The following is an 11214-nucleotide window of genomic DNA, read 5'->3' on the forward strand; positions in this document are numbered from 1 at the left end:
AGCAAACTTCTCCTCCAATATTTATGGAGCTCTCCTTGTCGCCCGGCCGTGTTGAATAAATCAAAGACGTTCACGGCTTGTGTGACTCCACCAAAAGTCTTCCTCCTCAAACCGCCGGCTAAATCCTCGTCTGATGGGCGTCGGCCTCCTTCGGGGAGGGGGGGGGGGGGTTGCTACCTACCGTCACCCTCGAAACACAAGCCGGTTCGTTGGGATGAGGAGAGAAGAAAAGCATTCTTACGCACACGTTTGGACAAATAAAGGTCTCGTCTCAATTCCACATTTTGCTGTTTGAAGACAAACCGCACACATTATGTTCACCCGCACAATCTAATGAGCTGCATCCAAATCCCGCCTTTTTCCGAGATAAGGCCCGACACGAATGCAACGCTGACGGAGTCAAATAACGAAAGTAAAACAGCACATTTTTCTCGTGGCATCGGCGAGATAAAACGGCCTTTTCTCAGATTTGCCAGCTTTTTATCCGCCGCTCGTCTGATGTTTGAAAGGTTTGAAAAGTCACCTGGCAGGACGGCGTTGGGAAACGGGAATCGGCCTTCATCGAAGTTGGGCTGTTGCGCGTCCGCCGTCTTCTTAGGAAAGAAGTTCAGTGCCGTCATTTAGCAAACACGACGGTCGTCTGCGCCGGCGAGGCTTAATGGCTCAGCCTGCAACCAGCAAATGTAGCGTCTCAAGTCCAATCGGCACCTTCAACAAAAAGGCTCGCGCAGATGGAGTGTCCTTGAGCCTTTGTCTGTATCGCAATCCGTAGATTTATATTGAAGACGCGCTCCAGTAGGAAAACTCGCATAATCTGATCAAATGTGAGCCGTGATTTTATTCATTAAAAAGTCTTTGAGGGCCGGCATGGATCACTCCAACGGGGAAAATAGATTTTTATATTCAAGTGAAATGAGTTACATGCTTGGTCACGGAACAAACATTTTGGGGGATTAGTTTGGGATTTCTTGTCTTCCACAGGGTTATAGAAGAGTTTTTCAATTTTCATCATAGACATTTCGATTTGGTTTTGAGGGTTTTTTTTTTTAGTTCGTTTTAATTCGTTTTTAGAGTGGGTTTGTTTTTGCAAGAAAAAAACAAAAATCACATCACACCTAATGTGTATTAACTCAAAATAATCTAATTCCAGTGTTTTTATCGCTGGAGACATTAAAAAGATACCAGTTTATGAATGAAATCCGCAAAGTAGTCAGCTTTATTTCATATATGTGTTATATACGTTTATAAATCTGGAAAAAAAATAATAATAATAATAAAAACTCACCAAACACTTTGTACACACGTCTATATTATTATAATATTAATAATAATAATATTAATAATAATAATAATAATATTATATAATATAATATAATATTATATAATATTTTCTCACATTTATCTCTTGTTCAAACACTGCCAATGTTCAAACCTTCACAATGCTTAAAAAAAAAAGATAGCTACACATCTGTAAAAAAAAAAAATGCAATCATATACAATCCTAATGTCTTTGTTTAAATATGGAATATTGCAATATGGTAAAACGTAAACGGAAAAAAAATGTATTTTTCGGTCTCCAAAGTGATTCAGCAGCTCTTACGTGTTTTATACGCGTCAAGTCGGCGGTGACGTGTATCATGGCTGCGCGCGCGTTCCGCTAAAAAGTCCTCACTGCCGTGCCACAATGAGGTCGCGAGACAGCCCACAATGAGGTCCCGAGAGACAGCCACGCGGCCGACATGGCTTCCCTCTTTGCTCCACTGACCAAGCACAACTTTAGCACAGCGAAACCCTGCTAAGTGCTTGCGAACGTTGGTTTGTCCGCTGGGCGGCGGCCAAGCGTGAAGGCCTGGTCATTCACAACCACGCCGGCTTGATGGAGCGCACGCGAGCCAGATGTTCAATTGGGCCACGTGGGAAGAGGGGGGAGGGGCAGATGTGTATGTTGAAATGTTTGCACGGTGAAAAAAAAAAAAAAAAAACTCTCGATGCTATCGGCATTTAAGATAAAAATGTGTCAGTCTGGGTTTGTAGTGTCACATGTTTATATCATAACAGTATAATCATCCATACATTTGCAGTTTGCAGATTTTCATCGGGCCAAAGCCATTTCTGATGTGCAAATACGTGCTGTGGTAGGCGTGCGCCATCTTGGCCAAAAGAACTGTTGAAGACAAACAAAGCCTTGTTTATTAGGGAAAAAAGTGTCTTGTCAGCATATTGCAGTATTTCTAGCAGGGCTGTCAAACGATTCTATTTTTGATCAGATTCACTCGTTTGCTCCCAAAAACGTATAAATACGTTCTATTTTAAACATGACCATGGTCCCAAAGATGTATTAATAATTTATTTTCTGCTGGAGCATACGGAAGGCTTTGATGCCGCCTCTGAACTGAAGAGGACGCTTGAAGCAATGGCAGGGTTCGGGTTAGCCTTTGTATGCAACTCGTCCTCGACATTTTAGACACGATAGATTTTTGGTGCTTCCACCTTTGGTTTATATTTTTTTTTGGGGGGGGGGGTGGGGGGTAGGTTTCTTGAGTTTTTCACACAATGTGAGCAGCTTCCTAATAAACGTCCTTCTGTCAATCGTCAGTGCAGCTTTTTTCCGCACCTCACAACAATCACCCGTCTCCTTTTTTTTTGGATCTTCTGTGTGATGATTTATTTACTGGACCTTTGCGACAGCCAGCCTGGTTTGCATTTTGGGGACTCTTGTGACTGCACGGGGGCTTCTTGAATTATTCAAATCCCCCTTTTTTTTTTCTTCCCGACTCCCTCTGTACCCGTCTTTTCACCTTCATTTTGCCGGTCGGACGTCTCTCTCCGTCTCTGTCCGTCTCTCTGCTCTGTTTTATGATTCCCCCTGCGAGATTGTGTCAGAAGCGTCATTAGAAGAAGAGAAAGCTGCAAAGCAAATCCCCTTCATTCCTTGCTGCAATGTTTGCTCTTTCTCTTTACCGACGCCGGCCTTTTCATCTCCCTGGTGTCTGTCCTCAGATCCCAACGCTGTGGGCCATCACGGCACCGACCACGCTTTGATCGGGGGTGTGGTGGCGGTGGTGGTCTTCGTCACCTTGTGTTTAATCATCGTCCTGGGAAGATACCTGGCCAGGCATAAAGGTAAGTTCCCCTCCCCCCCCAACAAATTTTTTTTAAAAAAAACCTCACTGCGGACCCTGTGGGACGGCATCTCTCAAAGCTAGCTCACTGTGACCGATGAGACGTTCCCAGTGCTCCGCCGATCCCCAGGCGGCGCGTGAACGATACGCGCCGGCTGCTGTCAAGGACAAAGAAGAAAAGAAGACGTCGAATCGGTGCCGATTGGAATCCCTTAAGACGCGTGGGAGTGTCAAGAAATCCCGTTTGGTCAAAGATGACATACGACTACATCAGGGATGGACAACTTAAATGCTGAAGGGGGCGGGGTCACCATTTTTCATCCGGGCCACACGCATCCCAACTAGATTTACCACAAAAATTTGTAAATATGCGCAAAATACCCTGTGAGCGCTTCATACATTCAATTTTCATAAAAGTAATATTACAACTTTAAACTATTTAGTGGATTTAGCGCAGGTATGGGTGACGCCCTTTGAACTTTGAAAAAAAAAATAAAATTTTGAAACCAATTATTTATTTATTTTTACAAAAAACATGGGGGTGGGGAATCACTATTGAATTGGAAAAATATCTGCGAATGGTGCGAAGCCACGAGTTCTTGAGGATACGTGTATATAATTTAAAAAATAATAATTGTGGGTTACAGTCAGGTCAGAGGTGAACACTTCCACACGAAGGAGGAAGAAGACCAGATGTTGCAAACATGGGGGCCTTTTTGCTCTGGTGATTCATGTGCATTGTCCCAAGGGGATTTTTTTTTTTTTTTTTTTTAATGGAGCCAGTAGGTACTAGTTGGCTCCAAGGACACCATGAGTAGCCCGTGGGTCTTTTGTCAAAACATGTCATTATTTATTGAAACTGAACATGGTACACATTTCTTCTGTACCAAATATTATAGATGGCGTTTTGAAATGAAGTTTTCATTCATCCAACTTATTTTTTAAAAAGCTCATTTTAGAGCTGTCGTTTTAATACCTGATTTTTTTTTTTTTTTTTTTTTTTTCCCCCTTGTTTGAAAGCGCTGTTTGCTTTGTGTGCGTTTTGCGCAGGAACGTACCTGACAAACGAGGCCAAAGGTGCGGACGACGCGCCCGACGCCGACACGGCCATCATCAACGCCGAGGGCAACCACGCGCACGCCGAAGAAAAGAAGGAGTACTTCATCTAGACTGTAGAGGGCGCTCCCCTTGCCATCCGTCCCTCTGTGTCTCTTTCTGTTCAAATTTGTTTTTTTTTTTGTTTTTTTTGGTCTCCAACCTGTGACCGAGGCGGCACCACAGACAGAGCGGACCCCCACCGTGTTTGCCCTCTTTTTTCGGCTTCATCTTTTCCCCCAATGGCTCGGCGGCCATTTTGCGCAGGCATCGCTGCTGAAGCTCACTCGTGTTTTTTGCCCCTCAACCCTGGAAATGTGTCAATCGACCATGACTGCTTCTTACACACGCCCCAGTCAGACACCTGAACACAACACCACGAGACCCCCCCCCCCCCCAACTCCCTTACGCTCACACTTCCCCTCACGCACACACACACACACGCACATCAACACGGTGCCTAAAAATACAGACGCCATTGAAGTCGTGTCAATGCCTTCAGTCAGTAGCAATGTAAATGCTTTTGTGGACGCTCGCCAGGGACGGACCGTCAGCCCATTGCTTAGCTCACAGCGTTGTGTCTTTCGATTCTTTCCGATTTCATTTTGTATTTTATTTTTCAATGACGATGTGTGCTGTTTTGGCGCCCGCCTTATACACTCCATATCTTAGACGATCCCTCCTTCTTTAAATAGACTTGTAATTAAAATGTCCGGCCATGTAAGATAATAAGAAGAAGAAGAAGAAGGCGGCGGCTTTGTGTGACACTCGTGTAGCAAGATTGCTCCGATACGTGTGTAGTTTGTAGGGGGGGGGTTGTAGTGTGCTGCTGTTTAGAGATGAGAATACACGCCAAAAAAAATTGAGCAAACGAGGAGCGCATTTTCAAAATGGACTTTTTCTGTATATTCCTGAACTTCTTTTGCGTTACACATGATGGCTTCAGGTCCACTAGTTGTATAAATTGTATTTAAGTTAGTTCAATCATTTATGTCATAATGAGAAGAGAGAAAAGAAGAAAGAAAAAAAAAGATCCCGAGAAATGTAAAATTAGGAAATGGGTTGAAGTTCGTTCCGTTCTGTACAGGGATTTTGTGATAAATGCATTTTATTTATGTAAATTCCGTTTTGATGTTCACGTTCAACGAGCGGGCGGGGATTTCTCATTTTATGGACCACAACTTTCGAAAGGTGCGAAAACGATGGCGCATTTTACATTTATGGGTGTGACACATTTGGAGAGACGTACTTTCCCCCCCAAAAAAAAATCTAATGAATTGCATTGCGTTGCTTTCCATACAAAATCCAAGTGAAATTTCTCGATCGCTTTGTATGATGTCGTCAATTAGCAAAAGACGTCCTCATTTCGCCACCACGTCGAGCCGCGTCCACTGACTCGGCGGACGGACTCCATTTATTTCCCAAATGACGACAATTGTGGTGAACAAAGAGAAAAAGCACAAGATGGAGTCGGCGTGTTGCGCTGCAAACAACTCATTTGCCTTTGAAGGTGCTACTTTTATTCAAATCGACAATGAAAGGGAGGACAAATGTTTTGTTTCCAAGTCGTTCAATGGGAAGAAAAATCCACTATTTTTCTTTGCAAGGTTTTCAACTCCCTGCTGTGTCATGTTTCTGCTCAAACGTGTTTGATTGTGAAAATTGCTATTGAATTCCAGCTCTCACGTTATCTTTTTGTATATTAGCAATTGTTATTGTTCTTCTTTTTTTTTATGTCATTGCAAATACTTTGGCCAATTTTTACCTTTTGTTTTGGCACAAGGCATGTAAATAATGTGTTTGGGAAACTAAAGTTGGTAAAAACACACGGGCAGGTTTTTGTTGGCCTCCTTTTCCTTTTGAAATGATTCCAAGAGGTATTGAAGTGAACAGGAAGGATGTTTAGCAACTTGTTAGTGGAAAACTGAGATGGCCTTTTGATCACTTTTCCAAAAATGAATGAATGAATGTGAAAAATGACGATTCATATTTTTTTTAATATATATATATATATATAATCTCTGAATGTTCCGGATTCAAGGATGTCGCTTGATTTCCCGTAGCTGCCGCGATATTAGTTTGGCATCCTTCATTGACGCCACCAAACAAAACATGTCACCAAAAAGATACATGATTCATCAAAAACCGATTCCACACGATCGATTATTATTCCCATCTTTTGGTACGGAAGTCATTTATCCAACAGTGAATTGATTGAGATGACGCCGACGTGGTCTGTTGTGCAAAAGACGTTAGGCCAGCAGGATGTTAATCGGGCAAGATGGAGGCAATTGTTAGCAAGGGCAATGGAACAGTCGGCCCAGCTGTCGCCGATTTGGTGACCAATTTCCAGCATTATGCAAATGCGGTCACTAAGTAATGTCTTTGTCAGCGCGTGAACTCAAACGCCGCCGCAGCGTCTCCTTGAGTGAAACATAACAAACACTCACTTAACGTTCTCAGGAACGCACGCGGGCGGGCGGGCGGGTAAATGTTTGCGTTTCCGTTCCTCTGAAACGACCAGGACGGACGGGTTCAGGAAAAGCTCGTGATTGGGGTCAGATTGTTAGCCGGATTTAAAGAAGGCAAGAAATGCGATAACCCGGTGAATTTAGTGACGTAAGCACGATCGAGAAGATCTTATAAACTCTGTTCATCGGAAACGTAGAGTTGAACCTTTATCGCAAATTTCGTCATCGTCATACAACTGTAAAAACATTTAAGGCTGACCATTAGAAAAACTTATTTTGAAAGGAAGACTCAACCTTGAAAACCATCTAAAAACGAATTTAAAGATTTGTTTCAAAATGTTATTGCCAAGACTGAAAATTGTACGCGCTAAACGGTTTTCCACCATTTCAGTGTTCCGGACTAAAATAGGCTCGATCCTGTGACCCAAACAATCCTAGTTACGGTAGGCTACTTAGCCCACCTCGACCACTACAGCATGCGGTTAGCTTAGCTAGCTTAGCTATGCCTGTAACCTGAAAATGCGTCTTTTTTTCTTGGATGACACAATTTACACATTAGCCTTGTTGTCATGTTTTGAAATTCCCGATCGTGAGACGCCGCAAACGACCCTTCTGCCCCACGCCAGCCAAAAGAACACCTCATTAGCTCGCTAGCTAGCTAGCTGGTGGCTAGCACTTCTCGTCGCGATGTGGAAAGCCAGGCTGGTCCGCCAATATTTATAGTCGATATTATTACAAGTCGGATTCTCTTCATTTTCCAACTCTTTTAGGGCACAATTGAATTTCAAGATGCCGCGGCTTTGCAACGTTTGTCAAAGAAAAAGGCGCAATTGTGTCAAAGATGGATTGAGAGCCACAATTGTCTTTTCTTCGCCGCCTTTCTGTCTATTCATCAACATGATAGCGCTTGGGCGTGCGCTTCCATTTGTTGTGTGTAATGTTTTGGAGACGGGACAGGATGAAGCGAGTCGCAAGTTGGGAATCGTTCAATAAATCGGCTTTTATCTGGGCCCGTCGGCGCCGAGGCTTGTTGATTTCAAAGCGCCAAGTGTTGCTTTCAAATGTTGACGCGTTGCTATCGCGCACTTACAGGCTGTCCACGACGCACGTCGGGTTTATCGAGGATTGTTTTTTGTGGGGTTTTTTTCAGTCCTTTTTTGAAATCGTGTAGCGTTTTTACAGAGACACTAAAGAGACGAATGGGGGGAAAAGTGAAATATGTTTCTCATTAGGATGAGAAAGTTTTATCAGACTGAATGAAAACACGTCAATAGAAAAGATTAGCCTAATAGCATCTTTAATTTTACGATGGCAAACATTTTTGCTATTTTTTCTGTTCTTTTCCTGAAGATTTTATTCTTTGTCCTTGACATCTTTGTCATGACAATTCACAAAAAAATCAAGTCATTTTTCTGAAAACGTTAAATAAACGAAACCGTTTTGCTATTAGGCTAATGACAAGCAGCTTTTTTTTATGATTTTGATGCTTCTGTCACATGTAAATATGCATTTCTGACAGAACTATGAGCTTCTTTGGTTGATGTTTTCCTCCCGAGTCGTCATTTCGACTCAATGACGAGCTCGAGTGCAGTTGTGTCACATTTTCTGAACTTTGTGTGCTTTTGAAACGAAGCTTTAAATCTGTCGGCTATCAAATGCGTCATCATTTCCACGCTGGCAAAGTTGAGCCGTCGTGCTGTCGTTTAAGCTCAAAGCCAAGTTTTTATTTTGCAAAAAAATACTGTAAGTCTGGCACATAAACGCACGGATCCAACTGATTTTATGATTATGTTTTTATTGACTTTAATTTCACGGTACCGAAAAGTCATCGCCTTAAGATCACAACACATGAAGTATATTTTGTCCTTTTGTTTGTTTAATACTTTATTAGTCGTTGAATTATCATTCCAGTTGTTTTTTTGCATCTCAGGAATAGATTGCTGTCATTTTCCAGATACGCTTGATTTCTTTGCTTAAAAAGACAAAATTGAGACGAATATCTCACTTCTAATAACTTCGGTATTTCTATTATGCTTCCTGTCACTGAAAAGTTTCCTGACCCAAAAGAAGAAAAATGGTCCACTTTCGTCACATTTTTCAATTGCCGTCATTGTTGTGCTGTCACTCAAAACGAAAAGTCCCGGACATGTTAGCGGAGCTTCTTGGTGAAATCACCACTTTTATGATTATTAATATTATATTGAGCCGCCATGATGGCGTCCATGGCGCCATCGTGGCCCAGCTGTGTTTTCTCCCATTGTCTGTGGGATTGATTGATTTCATTTAGAGGTTCCTTCACATGTATGAAATTGAATTGTTGAATAAATAAATAGTTGCCAAAAGATCAGCCTGATACATTATTTTTATTTATTTTTTATTTTTTTTTAACAAGACCAAGCACATGCTAATGTAGCTTGATTTATTGGGATTTGTTTTTTGCGGAGTTGCTGTTTTTTCTTTTGGCAAAATAGTTTTCTTCAGCCAATCTTGTTCACAGACAGTCGGCCATGTTTATGCCCACGTGCCTTAAATCTGGGAATAAAAAGTGCTTTCATTGCTTTGTCCAAAAGGGAAGAAAACATCTTCTGAACATGTGGCGAAAGGAAGCTGCTGATCATTCTACGTTTGATCACGCGGTTGTTCTCGCGTCGCTAATTGTACACGCTAACATCACGGAGATCCATTTGTATCATTTTGGAGGCTAATTGACGTCTTTGGCTAAAATTCAAAGGAAGCGCGTTTGTGCATCGAAACGATTCGGAAAAAGAACATCTTGGCTGTCAAAACAGCGCAAGAAAAGGAAAGGCCAAAGTTGCGGGAAATAAAGAAGACGTCGCAACGTGTCGGCGTCTAAACTGGCCAATTTGCTCGGCCTTTTTGTTGCAGCCAAACAACGCGGGAGCGGAAGGGAATTTTGATTGATGCGTTCATTTTGGCTCGGGAGTGCAAAAAAAAAGAGAAGAAAAAAAAGCTGCTGTACGTGACGACGGTAAACGCGCTGATAACGTCAAGATCCAACGATAGCAAAAATAAATCTCATTATCGCTCATCAGGCCGACAACAAAGCTGAGGTCTTTGCGTGGTTTAATTGGCAAAAGGTTGTCAATTAAGATGATAAAGCGCTTTGCCGGCGTCGGGCGAAGCTTTGAGAGGCAAACAATGAAACGACGCTGGCTGTCTGGCTGGCGAGGTGCGCGTGCAAAACCCGGCTCATTAAGTGTCACTCCCCGCATGCAGCAGCTGCCCACCAGCTGTCAAGTCTCGCAGCTGCGAGAGACGAGCACGACGCTCGCTATGCTAATATGTTACGCGCGCGTTTTCCCGCCTTAATGCCGGGATGCTGGAAGCATAAAATGCTAGCCAACATAAAATGGCCGACAACAAGCTCCTTCCATGTTAGGGCCGTCACTAACCAATAGGTTTAGAATCGATGAATCAATCGATTTTCCAATCGATTCATCGACTTATTACAAAACGTTTGCGCCGTTGAACCTAACTGAACTTTTATGCGGGGGGTGAAATATTTATACGTGGCCCTAATACGCCGTCGTATCATTCTATCCTCTTTTTTTTTTTTTCTAATGTAGTGTATTTTTATTTTATTGTTATCAAATTGCATTTAAATGAACAACTAAATAAGTGACATGATAACTGACGTGAAATGATGCCCGAGCAAGTCCCAGCCTCCGAGTGGACTAAATGCCGGCTTGTTTTTGAAGAGAGCCGCGCTTAGGAGCCGGTCGGCGGCGACCGCGCGCTTGAACGCCGTTGCCGTTGGAGTTAGCAAAGAAATCATTGCTAAGGTTCTATATTGTCGTTGTGCACATTGGCTTCCCAGCGGGAACCTTCATATTTGACTTCTTTCATCAATATGTAAACCGTCATGCACATTTTTTTGGTCATGATTTATTTGTGTGAAAGGCATGAATACAGTGTTAAGTCAGTTGGCCAATTTTTTTTTTTTTTTTAAGTAGTTCTGACATGTGCCATAAAACAGGGAAGCCACTTATTATTAACTGTCACACGTTTAAAAAGAAATGATCTTGACCACTCATAACAAGTGACAACATAGCATTGAGCTAGTGAGTAGCTCGCTAGCTGGCTAGCTACAATTAACATTAGTTTGATATTAACAACCCACAAGTGATTAAGAATAAAAGTGACCACTGTAAATGTTAGTAGCTATCTATTTTAAAATAATAAAATACACCTTACGAGCTTTCACGTTTCACACACATTTAAAAGAAGTTAATTCCAGTACAGCAGCTAGCCAGGTGGCGACTAGCTAACCAGCAAGTTATTTTATTTATATTTTCTAATCTATTTTTTTAACATCCTTGTCACGCAGGTTTTAAAATAATTTAATGACTGTTGATAAAAATGTCTCTAAACTTTAAATATTACCTCTCAGACTGCTCGGTCATAAGTGACGATAGCCGAAGCTAGCCTCTCTTGCTAGCTAAATTTGTCTTATTAATGAAGCTACAAGACGTTTAGAAGACACAGAAGTTGACTTTACCTTTCAT

General features: G+C 42.1%; 1 protein-coding gene across 1 annotated transcript in view; it reads left to right on the forward strand.

Moving 5' to 3' along the window:
• Positions 1-9030, forward strand: part of cadm2a (cell adhesion molecule 2a) — a 180032-nt gene extending 171002 nt beyond the window's left edge. Inside the window, 2 exon segments of the mRNA XM_077546792.1 lie at positions 3001-3123; positions 4173-9030. Coding sequence (XP_077402918.1) covers positions 3001-3123; positions 4173-4291 — 242 coding nt within the window. The 3' untranslated portion in view covers positions 4292-9030.
• The last annotated feature ends 2184 nt before the right edge of the window (positions 9031-11214 follow it).

Source organism: Vanacampus margaritifer, chromosome 16 (assembly GCF_051991255.1).
Source record: "Vanacampus margaritifer isolate UIUO_Vmar chromosome 16, RoL_Vmar_1.0, whole genome shotgun sequence".
Classification (NCBI taxonomy): Eukaryota; Metazoa; Chordata; class Actinopteri; order Syngnathiformes; family Syngnathidae; genus Vanacampus; species Vanacampus margaritifer.